The sequence below is a fragment of the Desmodus rotundus genome, chromosome 3 (genome assembly GCF_022682495.2).
Source record: "Desmodus rotundus isolate HL8 chromosome 3, HLdesRot8A.1, whole genome shotgun sequence".
Classification (NCBI taxonomy): Eukaryota; Metazoa; Chordata; class Mammalia; order Chiroptera; family Phyllostomidae; genus Desmodus; species Desmodus rotundus.
In genome coordinates this window covers 172,971,009-172,986,585 of record NC_071389.1, presented here as the reverse complement: position 1 = coordinate 172,986,585, position 15,577 = coordinate 172,971,009, and the positions used below count along the sequence as shown (strand labels likewise).

Sequence of the window (15,577 nt, the reverse complement as noted above, 5' to 3'; positions counted from 1 at the left end):
TAATAGACATATAACATTGTATAAATGTAATGTGTACAATTGATTATTTGATAGATATGTATCACAAAATGTTAACCACAATATTAGTTAACATATCCTTCACTCACATAATTACCATTTTCTTATTGTTATAGAAAGAATATTAAAGTTCTTTTCTCACAGCAACTCAAGTGTACAATACAGTATTGTTAACTATAGACACAGTGCTGTACCTTAGACCCTGGAGTGTATGTATCTTATAACCAAAAGTGTGTGCCCTTTGATCAATACCTCCCCACTTCCCCTGCCCTCACACTTCAGTCATGGGCAGTTACCCAGCTGTGTTCTGTTTCCATTAGTTCTGTTTGTAGATTCGATATATAATTGAGATCATGTAGTATTTGTCTCTCTCTGTCTGACTTATTTCTCTTAGCATAATGCCCTCAAGGTTCATCAAAGTTGTCACAAATAAGAGGGTTTCTTTTATGGTGGAATAATATTCCACTGTTTGTGTACATTACATTTTCTTTATCCATTCATATATTGATGAATACATTTATTATTTTGTTGTATTTGTGATATCTCGTTATGATTTTGATTTGCATTTCCCTGACATTAGTGATGTTCTTCATATATCCTTAGGAGAAAGGTATATTTGAGTCCTCTGCCCATTTTTAATTTATTTGTCTTTTGTTATTGAGTTGTATGAGTTTCTTATATATTTGACTTCCTTATCAGCTGTATGTTGTGCACTTTTTTTTCTCTCAAACCCCAGGTAGCCTCTTTATTGTGCTCATTGTTTCCTGAGTTGTGCAGGAGCTTTGTAGTTTGATGTAGGCCCACTAGTCGATTTTGCTTCCTGTTGTTGCTTGTGCTTTGGGCATGATATCCAAAATATCACTACAAAAATTGATGTCAAGAGGCTTTTCCCACATATTTTCTTCTAGGACCTTTACAGTTTCAGGTCTTATGTACAAGTCCTTAATACATTTTCAGTTAATTTTTGTAAATGGTTTAAGATATGGGTCCAATTTCATTCTTTCACAGAAGACTATCCAGTTATCCCAACACAATTCATTAAAGAGACTACCTTCACCCCACTGAGTATGCTTGACTCCCTTGTCAAGTATGACTTGAACTCATATCTATAGTTTTACTTCTGGACTCTCAGATCTGTTCCATGGGTCTATGTGTCTGTTTTTTAAATTTTAGTAAATTTATTGGGGTAAAACTGGTTAATAAAATTATATAGCTGTGTGCTCACCACCCAAAGACTCCATCATGTTTTCCAACCCAATTTTAAGGAAAATGTTGTTTTTTTTTTCTTTCCAGACAGTGCCTTTCGACAGTAATCAAAAAATATGACTCCCATGTGAAATGCCTATTGAAAACCCAGGTATTAATTAACATTTGTTACTTCATTTATCAATTCAGTAAGCATGTATAAGTATCAACTCTTTTCTAAAACTTTGCAAGTTTCTTAGTATGAAGATGAATAAAGCAGTGTCCGCACTTGAGTGGCTTTCATTTTACTGACAAAACAGACAAGTAAATACATGTGTGTAATGACATGTCATAGGTCCTGTGAAAGACCTATGTATACAGGACACACACAAGGAGTTTATCCACTTTACTTATTTGATCTGGATGTCGACAAATAAGTGTGACAGTTATAGAAGGGCATAGTGAAGGAAGGTAAGAAATAGGGATAACCTTCAGCAGAGAAAAACATGAACGAAAGAGCCTCGTGTGATTAGGAAACTATGAAATTTGCAATGGCTGCAGAGACTTCAAGGTGAGAGCCTGGAAAGAGACCAGATGAAAGACGCAAATGGGGACCAAGTAATATAGGATCGTAAGGACATATTATTGGCAATTGGGTGATTTTATAATTTATCAGGTGATGACCTTGAGCCAATATGGAGTGTTGTAGAATGACAGATGAGTGATTAAAGAGGCGTTCATTAGCCCAAAGAGAGGCTGAGGGCATTGTCAGAAGCTCTAATGTAGGGATGGACAGGAGGGAACAGATTCATAACAGGTGCAGATGTGTAATGTACAAGATTTGGTAAAGGACTCTGAGTAACGAAAGAGCAGGTTGCCTAAATTTCCTCTAGATTCCTGGCTGTTGACTGACTGCATGAAAATATCAATGACTAAAATAGTGAAGAGAGAAGTTAGCTTGGCAGGGGGGAAATGATGGATTCAGTCCAAGACCCCTGAGAATTTGTCATCAACTGAGCATCTAAATTGTGATCACCATTATACAGATCATTTCTTATAAGTTGTTCTTGCAGGGAAGGGTTCATCTTCCACAGAGAAAACATCATATGATTAAAGAAATTTGTATAATAGGGTATAATATAACATTTGTATAACAATCCACACTTGTTTAAAAATAAGTGAGGATTACTTTTTTCCATTAAATAACTTGACCCCAGACATGTATATAAAGTGACACACATCTTAAGTAACTATTTCTAATACTAATGAGCAGTAAAGGATCCTGAAAACAAATTATATTTCTTCACATAGACACGGAATTCATGTGTGAACGCCACGTGAATATTTAAAGACAGGGGGATGGCAAACACATGACTGATACTCCTTCCTCAGGTGTGAGCCCTCACTCTAATTCCACTTTCCTTTCTTGAGCCAGGCCTGAATCTGGAAGTTTAAAATGTGGAATGTAAAAATAATTCAAAATTAGATTGTTTTAAGTCTCATGAAAGTGTCACAATGACTGCTTCTTTCAGCTTGATTCTTCACCTTTGTGACAGTCATGCTTTCTAGAGTAGAATTTGGAATTGACCAGGGACCGGGACAGTGTAAGGCTCCAATCCCAGATCATTTATATGTCTTGAATATATGTAGACATACCTTTGAGGTTATGGTAAAGTACTCATAGATGACTTTCAATGATCTAAGTGCCAGATGTCTCATTACTGTTCATGCACCAGAGATGTTTTACACACACACACACACACACACAGTTGAGAATCTGTGAACAGTTCTTATTTTCCAAAAATAGAAGGTTGAACGCATTACTCATACATAAAGAATCCAATATTTCCACTTTGAAAGAAACCATTGATTGTTATAAATTTTTAAAACATAACATAAAAGTTGGCAAAACATCAAAGAAATAGTGTCCTTGTAATATCACTGGCAAATAGTTATCATCACCCACATCTGAATTATTTTATAAATAGGCCACAGTGTCTGCGATTTTCCAGATGAAATCCATGAAAACAATGAGCTTTTTAAATGAGATTCTGCCTGTGAAGCATAATCAATAGAAAATATCTGAGAAGTGAGGAGAGACTGTGACATTATCAATTCACAATTTTGCGCATTCTATTTATTTGACAAGTGCATTAAGTAGCATTTCATCAATGCCAAAAAAAAGTATCAAGTTGAAAATTACATTTTTATGCTTCCAAAACTTGGATTACACAAGATTTGAAAAAATAACAGATATTCAGGCTTCATAAATATGGCATAAATATTACTGAATACCAATGTAGATAATTTAAGTTTTCAAATATTATCTTTCTCCAGCAATGGCTATTTAACATATTTTAAACTTGACTTAATTTCATATTAGGCATCTTGAAAGAATTTTTCCTAACATATTACTTAAGGCAAATTACTAAATTATTTACTCGTTAGAATGAAGAGAAATGGAAGTCAGAACTGTGCTCTGAAATCGTTGATGTTCTAGTTGAAGAGGCGGCATATTCACATAACAACATACAGAGAGTGGGATTTTTCAGAGCAAATCAGTGTAAAACCAGGCTTCAAGCTACATGAAAGGATTAGTCTCTGATGCAAAGTTGTATCTTTCTGGTAGCCTCTATTATATAATTTCCAAACTTTGTATTCAAATGCCACATAGGATTTTTAGAGAGAGTTAGCAGTTCCTATCACTGATGACATATTTAACACTAGAATCTAGCAACTGGTGAGCTAATTGTAAACTAGAGGGCTCTGGATTCAGGAAATTCTATTCATGCTTCGTAATGTGGTGCAGCTTTGTGAAACCTCTACCTAGTCTGAAAAGAGCTAAAAACTTCCAAACTCTTTACCATCTAGCCCATGACTCATAGACTGTATCAACTAGATAACCAAAAGTATATGGGATCTTTATTATTCAAGTTCAAGTGACTCAGTGAGGAAGGCAAAATATTACTTAACTGACACTATTCCCTCCCCCAAACCCAAATCCAACTGTATTCAGATTCTAGACAGAGGCTGGAAATTCCACACATCAGTAGGAAGAAAGGAGGCACAGAGGAATCTTATGTATTTATTTTTTTCAGAACTGAAGCTCTTCCAGTAGCAAGCAGGCCCGTTGTTGGACATTCAAAAGTTCCAGTTTGAAACATAATTTAAACACAGTGACAGGAAGGACAGAATCTAGGAGCAGAGATTCCAAAGTCAGACAGATGTATATGCCAACCTTCTGCCAACTATGGAAGTTTTTATTTAACCTTTCTAGAGTTCACAATATTCATCACTAAAGTTAATATAATTAAATATAATAGTATTTTTACTGAAATGTGCTTAATATAATATAGTGTCTAGGAGATTAAAAATGTTCAAGGAAAGATAAGTACAAATGTTGCTTTATTGATATCAGAGTTACTATTTTTCACACTTTCTAGAGGACTGCATAGGATCCAGGAGTAAAATGTCACAAAACTGGTTTTCATTTGCAATAGAATATAAGAAAATGTGAAAAGGAACAAAGAAACAACATTAAAAATAAGAAAAAATAATTCAATAACAAGGGCCAGTTGAAAGGTCACAAAAGAAGAAGTCATGGAGAAGAAGAGATAAAAGTTGGGCCACGAGAAAAATAAAACACAGTTGCAGAATTGGAGCCTACCTTAGCAGAAATAAAGGGCAGGCTGAAACCACTCACAGTCAAACCTATTATATTTTGAACACTCCCAGACTTGAAGAAAAAGAAAAACAAAAAAAGTGAACGTAAATCTTCAATAAGGAAGGTAATCTTTAGCCAACATAATTTGTATTCCTAGTGAGAAAGGGAGCATTGAAAGGGTCTGTCAGAGGAATGACACGATCTGGCATTTGATTTGGAATTTGTGCAGTGAGTTATATCGCACATGGAGAACATGTAATACAATATATACAAGTTAAACAAGGATAAAAGAGCAGGCATTCACGTTAACCATTAAGATGAGGAACAAAATATCACTGGCATCACAGGAGCTGCCCGTGTGCCACTTTCTATCTCTTTTCCTCTACGTGGGAGGTATCTTTTGGTTAAAGGTATTTTGTTGCTTTTCTTTACCTTTTCACCACCAAAATGTGCATCCCTTAGCAATATTAAGGATTAGATTTCCTTTTAATATCTATCTAAATGCAATCAAACTGTATATACTTTTTGAGCTATGTACCTTTTTGTGGGGGGGTCTCCGCCTGCAGGCCCCCCCCACCCTGTCTACCATGGATGAGAATAAGTCTACCAAGACATGATCTGCTTGGGGAGGAAAGGTGGCCGATCTCTCAAAGAAGAAGGGCCAAGAGTCTTTTCCTCAATGGGCTTTTATTGGGTTCAGTTTGCGCAGGAATACAGGCAAAGCTCACCAATCATTGTCAGGCAGGAAGGATCAAACAATAGATAACAAACAAAGAACTCTGAGGGCTTATTCTGAGTCAGGGTCAGTTAGCTAAAGGGCTATAAGATTTTGGGAAACAAACTTATTTCAGGCTTGGACCCTTATCATTTAAATTGAGGTTATTAGCAATGCAGGTTTCACAGGATTTTATACGTTCTTTCTTAGGCCTGATCACCCCGGGGAATCCGCCTTTTCCAGCACAGGACTGTACCACCCTCTGTCATTCTTTCAGGCTTAAGTCAGGCAGGGGAAGTAAGGCAGCCAAGAGTTTAGGAGACTCTTGCAGACAGAATGAAAACTCAGGCTATGTCAAAGCCGAGGGGCAGGTCCATCACCCCCTTTTTCTATAGCCCCCCGAGTCCTTCACTGTGGGCCTTTTCGTGACCATGCCTGTCTTAGGTCGCCCCTCCCTTGAGGAATCTTACCCCTCAAGGGCTAACTGGCCAGGCTCAGGGCCAAGCAGGGTAAAATAAAATGGGCAGAGATGGCGCCCTGCCAGGGAGATAAGCTTTGTCTCCTTAGTGGCTTATGGTCCCAAGGTCTCTGACTCAGCCTTAGCCATGGGGGTTACAGCTTCTGAAACCAGGCAGGGTGGTTCCCAACACCTTTTCACACAGTATTCTTTGGGAGATTTATCCACTTTGTCCCATTGGCTTTGATTTCCTTATTTTCATTGCTATATACTACTAAATTAAATGAGTGAACCTTATTTATTTATATAGTCCTTTGTGTACATTTAACTAATATCAAGGATTCTTCTACGGTACATATCTAGGATCATAAGCTTACAAGGTAATACAAACACCTGGTAATACCGAAGGTATTACTTTTCCAATAAGGTCTCAGACATTTTACAATACTGTGAGCATCCCCATTGCCCCTCCTCTCACTAACACGTGATATAGTCTGACTTTCAAAGTTTACCTACGCGAGGTAAATGTGATGATATCTTATTTCACTTTTAAATTTTCACTTCACTGACTATTAATAAATTCATGATTCTTTACTCTTTTTAAAGATAACATCAAACTATCATTTTTGTAATTTATATGTTTCAACATTTTGTCCTTTGACCTACATTTCATTTTCAAATACACTTTTGGAGTTATTTATACAATTATTCTTTTTTGCTTATGTGTATTATAAGTATCTCTGCTGGTTTGTCCTTTTATTTTCGTTATGATGTCTTATCATTACATTAACCTTCTCAGAGTTTAATTTATATAACATATATTCAGTTAACAGTAAGTTTGACTAGTTTTGAAAATGCATAAAATTACATGCATTACAGCAAGAGTGCCCAAGCCCTTCTTTGTAGTGAATCCCTCCCACCTTAGGCACCATACAACCATGAATACAAATTTCTTTTGCCTTGATCTCCAATAGAATTTTACTACAAGTGATAAAACAAAATCCTTGCCACATTGTTAATCTTAGAGATAAAGTTGTAGTTTTTCACAATTTACTATGAAGTTGCTTTGAGGTTATGTAGATATGGCATGAAGCTCAGTGCCCTTTACTAGGTCAGGAAAGTTTCCTTCTATTCCTAGTTTGCTAAGAGTTTATATCATGAATGGGTGATAAATTTTGTCAAAAGCTTTTTCTATAGCTGTAGAGATGAGCATATGGTTTTTCTCATTTATTCTTTTCATATTTTAAAAATATCTTTGCTCTGTTGAAATAAATCACACTTGGTGAAGATTTAGAACCTTTCCATGTATTTCTGGTTTTAATTAGCTAATATTTTGTTAAAGATATTTGCATCTATAATAATTTATGAGGGCCATAAGTCTATATTTTTATTTTCCTGTAATGTTGTGGTTTGATTTTGACATTGGAGTAATGCTGGCCTTAGAAAATAAGTTGAAAAGTGTTCCCACTACTCTGTAGTTTGAAGAATTGGATCAGATTGGGTTTCATTTCTTCCTTAAATGTTTGATAAAATTCATCAATGAAGTAATCTGGAGTTTTCCTTGTAGAAAGGATTTTAATTAGAAATTTTATTTCTTTATTTTAATTGAATTTATTGGGGTGACAATGGTTCATGAAACAATACAGGTTTCAAGTGTACAACTCAACAAAACATCATCTGCACCCTGCATTGTGCGCCCATCACCCAAAGCAAAGTCTCTTTCCATCCCCATTTATCCCCTTTGCCCACCTCCACCTAGCCCCGTCCCCATTTCCCTCTTGCTATCAACCCATTGTTGTCTGTGTCCATGCATGTTATATGGTGTGTGTGTGTGTTTTGCTTAATTCCTTCACCTTCTTTCATCCAGCCCCCCGTCTCACTTTCCCTCTGAGAGCTGTCAGTTTGTTCCATTATCCATGCTTCTGTTTCTGTTTTGTTCACCAGTTTATTTAGTTCATTACTTTCCACATATAAGTGAAATTATATGGTATTTGTCTTTCTCTGGACAGCTTACTTCATTTAACATAATAATCTGTAGGATAACATTGTTTGCTTGTAGGATTACCTGCTTGCCTATGCCTAGGTCCTTCTCAATATTTTTGTCTCTCCCCCACATACTTTTCTCTTGTTTATTAGTAAAAATAGAATCAAATTTTTTGTAGTTCGGTAAAGGGAGTTTTATGTTGTAATGATCAACCACAGCCCTAGGCAGATTGTGTTCTTAAATCTCAAGATTAGAACTTTATGACAATTCCTGACCCTGTACATGTGCCTTTTATTTGTAGTCTCATACAGGAGAGTTTTCTGTACCTCCTCCCAGTGATACTGTTACTGAATAAAAATGGGGGCATAGCTGCCTGCCGCCACTAAAGGCAAACTCTTGAGGCAGAGGCTGGTGAGAAAGGAAAGAGGTTCATATTCAGATGCTGAATGACCTGGGAGAATGGGGGACTCCCCTTCTCAAGGCTGATCTCCCCCTCAAAACCCAGCTGTTCTTAGCAAGATCAAAACAAAAGGCAGTGCCCTGAGCTCTGCTCCATGTTAAAGTATCATCCTTTGGAGCCTGTGACAGTTGCTAAGTGGTCATCCAGGTAGCTTAGCTTGTTCCCAGCTGCTGTCCCTCCTCAGGCTCCCTCCTGAAGACTGTATGGAGCCTGCATGGCCATGGCCCTGTGGCTGCTAGAGCCACAATGTTGCATGCTCCTGGACGTGGTAGCACATGAACACACCAGCCAATGTTTCACCACGTTGGCGAGAGAAAGAAAGACTCTCTCCTGGAGGCCGTGGGCCATGTGACTGCTAAGGCCACATGGCCCATGGAGAGGACAGGCCAGTGCATTTTCCAAGTGCAGGTGCCAATCAGTAAGCAAAGAGCAAGAAAGTGTTTCTTTGTTCCCCTGGGACTATATTTGTTTTGGATGTGAGAAGGGTCAGGTGCTTTCTCAGAATGACCAATTAACTTCTTAAACTTTTGTGTGTTTTGAGGGGTCCACCTCCCAACCAATACCTTCCTTCCCCAGGCTAAGCTGGCAGTCTCTTTGGTCCAGCTCCTCCTCCTGCCACCACTCTGACCCCTATGGCCCATGTGCCTGCCTTCCCCTGGTCCCACCCCCAATCTGGTATCAGGAGGGAATAGGAGAGCTTCTATATTGTTAGTCTTGCACGTGCTCTGTAAGAACCACCCCCTGGTGCCATCTCAACTGGGGGCAGGGAGACTCCACTGGCACTCCATCAGCTCTACCTCTCATGCCCTAGTCCCCCCATGCAGCAAGTCACCCACATTCGGGTCCCACTGACAGACAGTGACCATACCAAAAACTTAAGTTAAGGGATTCTGGAAACTTCTGCACAGCCTCTCCAGCAGCACCAAGGGTGGTCTCAGCAGGTTGGGCAGGGCATCTGCAGTCCGAATCAGGACCTCCACACCAGGTGTGGAGTGTCCATGAGGCACATGTTCAGTTATGCAGTCAATATGGCCTTACATCCTGGGGACCTGCACTGCACTGTGAATCCTGATGTCCTTGCCATGGCCCTGGGTGGTTCTGAAGGCATTACTCGGATTGCCTATCTTTGTCCCCAGAGAACGAGGCTGGGTGCACACGCTGCTCCCAGGTTCCATTCCCATGGCCTACATCTGTCTCCCCAGTGATCCCTCCTGTTCCCCACCCTCAGCCTGCTCCCAGCAGTCCAGACAGGCTATCTATCGGTATCAGCACCCCACCTGTGACTGGTATCCATGTAGGATCAGGACTCCAGATAGGGTCTCCTGCCCCTCCGGAAGCAGAAGGTTTCCCTCATCAGCCAAGAATCTTCAGCCATAATCACCTCTCCCCTAGAGGTAAACTGCGTTTCTTTCTCTTCCCATCCCCCCACAAAAGCAAAAAGGTTTGCGTGGAATCACAATGACAGAGGGTATTCTAACTCTTCCAGGGTCGTCATTTTCCTAGGACCATCCACCAGCAAATTAAGGCTTTTACTCCTTATAAGAGGAGACTTCGCAGAAGTGAGCAGGGCTCTGTGCCTGTCCCATAGACTCGAATGCACACTGCATTCCTGCACCACTGCATGGGCCTTCACTTTCCCGCATCGCCTCTAATGTCTCCCTTGAACGACTGGTAGGCGTCCCTGGAAAAGAGCTGCAAGTGGAATGTAGATCCTTTGGATTCCCAAATATTCCAAACTGACATGCTAGCTTTTAAGAATCTGTTAAAATTTTAGCTGACTTATTCTCACCCTCTTATGTAGTGGCCTCTTTCTCCCATGCTCTGCCAAAGGTCAAAGACTGTCTGCCCTGTCTCTGCTTGAAGTAGCCTATTACTCCTGGACTTCAGTATACTTGGTTACCTTGTGACCTCGAATCTATGCTAAGGTCAGAAAAAATAATGATTTTTCATATTTTTGCCTTTTTTCATTGTTACTGTGGGGACAAAGTCGAATATTTTAAGCTGAAATGAAACTCCAAAGACTATTTTTATTATTTAAGGAACAAGCAATTTATAACGGCACTAACTATTAAACTAGAAAGAAAATAATTCTAAATTCTCAATTTTCTCCAAACTCATTAATTGAATTGGATAATTTTCAGTATGTAAATATAAGTAGAAATTCATTAAAGTTTATACAATACCTGAAAAATTGTGAGCCGTCACATGGCTGTCTAAACACAGTATTTTGGTCGCTACCACAGCTAAATGAAGGTGGGGGGAACCGTATGCCTTCTTGTTTTGTTCTCCAGAAAGATGCAGAGGAGAAACGTTTGCCACCAAATTTCCCCAATGTCCCAAATATTTTTAAGGTAAGCTTAGTATCTAAAATACTAGAATGCTACTCCTTCAGAGTCTATGATACATCAAATATTTGCTAAGATAAGCTTGGAACATGTCACACAAAATAACATCACAGCATAATTATCAGTTTTCAGTAACTCAAGATTCACAATAGTTTTAGCATGAATACTTAATTTTTAGGCACAATTTTCAGCGTGAATACTTAATGTGGGTTGTATACATTAATACAGCTACATATAACACAGCTACTTAGGTAATCATTTTCCTTACTCAAAGCCCCTGGTTGGAGAAAGTCTTCCTCAAAACTTCTCTTGGTCAGTAAGCGTGGTTTTTCTTCTTCCGTCTTGTCCAGGTGACAATCTATCCAAGGTCAATTTATTTCAAGACCACAGCCCCAGCTCTGACCCTTCCCCTACCTATACCAACTAGTTTGGGTCTAAAATTTCAACACTCATTTTGCTGTGAGCAGTAAAATCTGGGGTCTCGAAACGTGGGGTCTAAAATCACCCTGATTATTTCCCCAGGCCAGGCCTTTGCAACACCAATGTTGAAGCTACTACTCTGGCCTAATTTCCTATTTAAATTTCTGTCACCCTGATACTTACCTGTGTTTTAGGCTAAGCTACACATTCGTATGTTTTCTTATAGTTCATTTAGTGTTCGTATGATTGTGTGCTCTGTGTGTGTGAGTGTTTCTCAGTACAGCTGTTGCTAGAGCTGGAATCCCATGGCATTTCCACGTATTGGAAGACTGCATCTACTTGGTTGTCCCTTGGAAGCTCAAGCTCTGTGTGTTAAAACTATATGCATAGCGATCCCACCAAAAGTTTTACCATTTCACTTGTGTTTTCTGCCATAACTAATGGCACCCTGTGTTCTTGGTTTCTCAGTACGAAGTTTTGCTATCGTTTAAATCCAGCCTTTCTGTTGGTCCTCTCATCCAATTAATCGCAAAGTTAATTCTGCTATTGCAATATTTCACTTAACATATTCTAGCAATCTCAGTGATATATGAATGTAATGAATACAAGATTTATGTTTCGGACTTTCTGAGGATTAAATGAGGTAAACAGATCCAAAAAGCACTGCAAGATGAGTAAGAGAGAAGTAAATTAGCTACCAAGCGACACAAGTCAACCCAGCATTGGCGTTTCGACCAGGAACATCTTGTGGATTTCCACAGATTCACGTGCGCCACATGCACACTTAGAAGATATGAATGAAAACTAGACCTAGCAACTAACATGTGCCATTCCCATAGTTTTTAGGAGTTTTTAATTCTTATTTACTAGTTAGTTATCTCGATATGTACAGTATTTGATTTCTCACAAACTGAAACATCTGTGTGAATAGATAAAAATTAATTAAATAAAAATTAATTAGCTAAAATTGAATCCATATACTCTGTCAGGCACTTTTTAATATTTGGCCTTATTTAATCATTACAACAACCCTATAATTATTACTATTGTAATTTTACAGAAGAGGGAACTCAAGCCCTTGGAAGTTGAATAATTTGATAATTGTCACAGATAGAAATGAGGCAGAACCACGATTTTAACACACATAGCTTGACAGCAAGATGAACATAATGTCTACTATACTATTCTGACTGAGTACATTGACAGTGTATTAATAATTGAGTTGTTCTCCTTTGTGAAAAGTCCATTTGTCAAGTTCAGTCTCAAAGGTGATACCCCAAACTAAACTTCCATTCAGATTATGCACATAGAAAATGTGGTGGAACTCTTAACTTTCTAGTTACAATGAAGTAAACCTGGCAGCCCTGGCACAATGGTGATTCATAGTGATGTCAAACATAAGTAAAACCGCTAACTTGTCTTCATGTGAATGACCTATAAAATTTTCTTCCCTGTGTTATAACTGAGTGGTTGTATTTTCCTAGTCTGTGAAAGACAAAATATGTCCCAATTAAATTGCATCTTCTTACTGTTACCTCATTAATTGAGTGTGTTATCCTCTTTGGAATTCTGATTGTCTTTCACAGTATTAATTAGCTTTTCTGCCTAGGTTTTTGCCATCCATTTTCAGTGTTTATAAAATCATATAAGAGATACTGGCAACATATTAAAATTGTTTTTCCACAAATGAAACAAAATGGTATTCCCTTAATATAATACTCATTTTGTGTTTATGTATTGATAATGTTTTGTTAAGAAAATGACTAGAATGAGTAGAGTTAAAATCTTTGAGGGATTGTATATCCATGTCTCTGTGTGAAAAAAAAGGAAAAATATTTTCCCACCTGTTTTGAAATAAACTGTTCTAATCCTCCATTGGAACGACCATAATGCTGGTGACAGAGCTGACATGCTTTGAAAAGCTATCATCACTAATGATATAGACAGTGTACATAAGAATGTCATAGAGTGAAAGGTGAGTTGCACAAAATTAAAGAGAAAAATATTTCTCAACATAGTTACTCATGATATATGGAAAAGAATAAGGGCAAAATAGAGCAGATTTTTTAAATGAAAGCTAATTTCAGAACATGTGAAAAATGAGAAATAAAAGAGTAATGATTCTATACCTGAAAGCTATATAATTTTATTAACCAATGTCACTCCAATAAATTCAATTAAAAAAGAAGTTTTTACCCATGGACAAGGACAACAGGGTTGGGGCAGGATTGAATGTGGGAGAAGGGGAGGTAGACAAGGCAGGGAAGAGCAATGGGGGGGAATGGGGACAACTGTAATTGAATAACAGTAAAAAAATGTTAAAAAGAAACTCTTTGAACTGTGACCATGATATCTGGGCACAACTACCTTAAGTGCCACAAGTAATTTTGATATTAAGAAGAGTTGGTCACTACTGTAGCCTGTACTTGTCATTGATAATTTTTTGAAACGTCAGTTGCTTCTAGGAAAGTACAATCAAATGATTAGCAAACACTCATTGTCCCAAGTTTGTTCTGGATGCTGCAAATATGAGTGTTTAATAAATTGCTCTTCTCTACATTGCTTATGAAAACAGATGCATTCTGACACTCTTTATAGATCTGGCATCATTTGCTTTGTTTTCAAAGTATTTTGCAAATACCAGACATTCTTTCTTCCTTCATCCATCTTTCACTCTCCCTCCCGTCTTCCCTCCCCCTCCCTCCTTGTCCCTCCCTCTCTTCCTTCCTCCTCTTCCACTCTTTCTCTCCCATTTCATTTCAGATAATATTAAATTAGAGTTACAGCTGGTATATATATATATATATATATATATATATATATATATATATACACAATCTTAATAGTCCTACTTTTGAGAATTCGCTCAATGCACATTGTAGCTCAGGCCACCATAAAGTCTTGAAAATCCCTGTATATGGGAACAACCACATTTTATTCCATTTCCACTTCATGGAAAAAGAATTAGTGTAAAGATAAATTAGTGTCCTCTTAATTTTAATAAACTATAAGATATGGCTCTTTTCGTCTACAGCGAAACGTGGAAAATGTAATTGAAGATGTTAAAAATATATGCAGCGTTCTGGGATGTGTGGAGACGAAGCAAATTACAGATGCTGTAAGTGAGCTCAGACTAGTTCTACAGAGAAAACCCGAGGTAAATATGCTCGCTCATTACACAGAAGTTATTTTAAACCTGAGTTCAATAATTAATCAAGGAAACTGAAGGGCAGGACTAACTACTACATGTGTGTGTGTGCATATATTGCAATCATTTGGGGACAATGGAAACTTGACTGTATTATACAAAGAGATTGAACTAAATTAAAAGCCAATTTCTTACACTTTTGAAGTTTGTAACAACAATATAACTTCCAAGCGAGGCTGAAATCAAGCCCACAATCTACCTAGATGAATATACTTATGTAATAATATTCACAGGCCAGTGTGTGATACAGACTGTTACTGGCTCTGGTGTGCACCAGTATACGTAGGCCTAAGTGTCCCTGGGTGCGTGGTCGAGCACTTGTGCAGAAAAGATCAGTGTTTGTGGCATCTTTTGCTGAATTTGTAACGCATACTGCTTCTATGATCCCACATCTTATAATGATTTCCTGGTTTATTTTCTTTCAGGTGTAAAAAAATGAGATTTATGTGATTTCTTTTGTTAAGCTCAGAAATCTGATGTAGGTGTGATATTGTCCGGGAAAAAATAAAAACAATAAGAAATCTGGTCTGATGAATCAATTCAGTCTTATTGTTAGTTTAACAAGGAATTACACAGAAAGATATGATGATTATAATGATTATAATAACAACAATAACAAGTACTTGATAGTACATCGCAATAATAAAGTAGTTTCACTAATATATTATTTCATTTAAGTTTTATTTCAATTCTTCCAAACAGCAATGCTACAGAGTAGGTATTTCACTGCTCGTTTCATTACTAAAATCTGATGTTTATACTGCTTGTGTAGAGCATTAACACGTGGCATATGGAGATTTGAACCCAGGCCCCTGCACACATTCCAGCACATGTGAAACTTTGTGAGAGAACGTGACCACCTGCACCCTTACTTGCATGGGAAGGAACAGTAGAGATTATGTTACATGAAATACGCCAGCCTTGAAATTCCAAAAAGATTGAATTAGAAAGTGGACAACTACATCAATATACATAAATAAATCATTGGGCTTATTGTTTCAAATAGGTGATTATGAAAAAATCAGTAATTTCATAAAGTTGAACTTTCTGTTTTAATTAGAATGTTTTTTGTGAAGAGCTCGTAATAATTAGTATAGAAATGTAAATGCTTTATTTGCAGA

At 37.7% G+C, this 15,577-nt stretch overlaps 1 protein-coding gene across 5 annotated transcripts in view; it reads left to right on the top strand.

The window, feature by feature from the left end:
* The window catches only part of PIK3C2G (phosphatidylinositol-4-phosphate 3-kinase catalytic subunit type 2 gamma), a 280,978-nt gene that overhangs the window by 56,118 nt on the left and 209,283 nt on the right, over positions 1–15,577 (top strand). For all 5 annotated transcript variants that reach the window (XR_011651038.1, XM_071221070.1, XM_071221071.1 and 2 more), the window contains exons 10-11: positions 1,312–1,375; positions 14,283–14,405. Coding sequence is in view for 4 of the 5 variants with exons in the window: in XM_071221070.1 (XP_071077171.1) it covers positions 1,312–1,375; positions 14,283–14,405 (187 nt within the window). In the remaining variant the exon portion in view is untranslated. The remainder of the gene's footprint in view (positions 1–1,311; positions 1,376–14,282; positions 14,406–15,577) is intronic.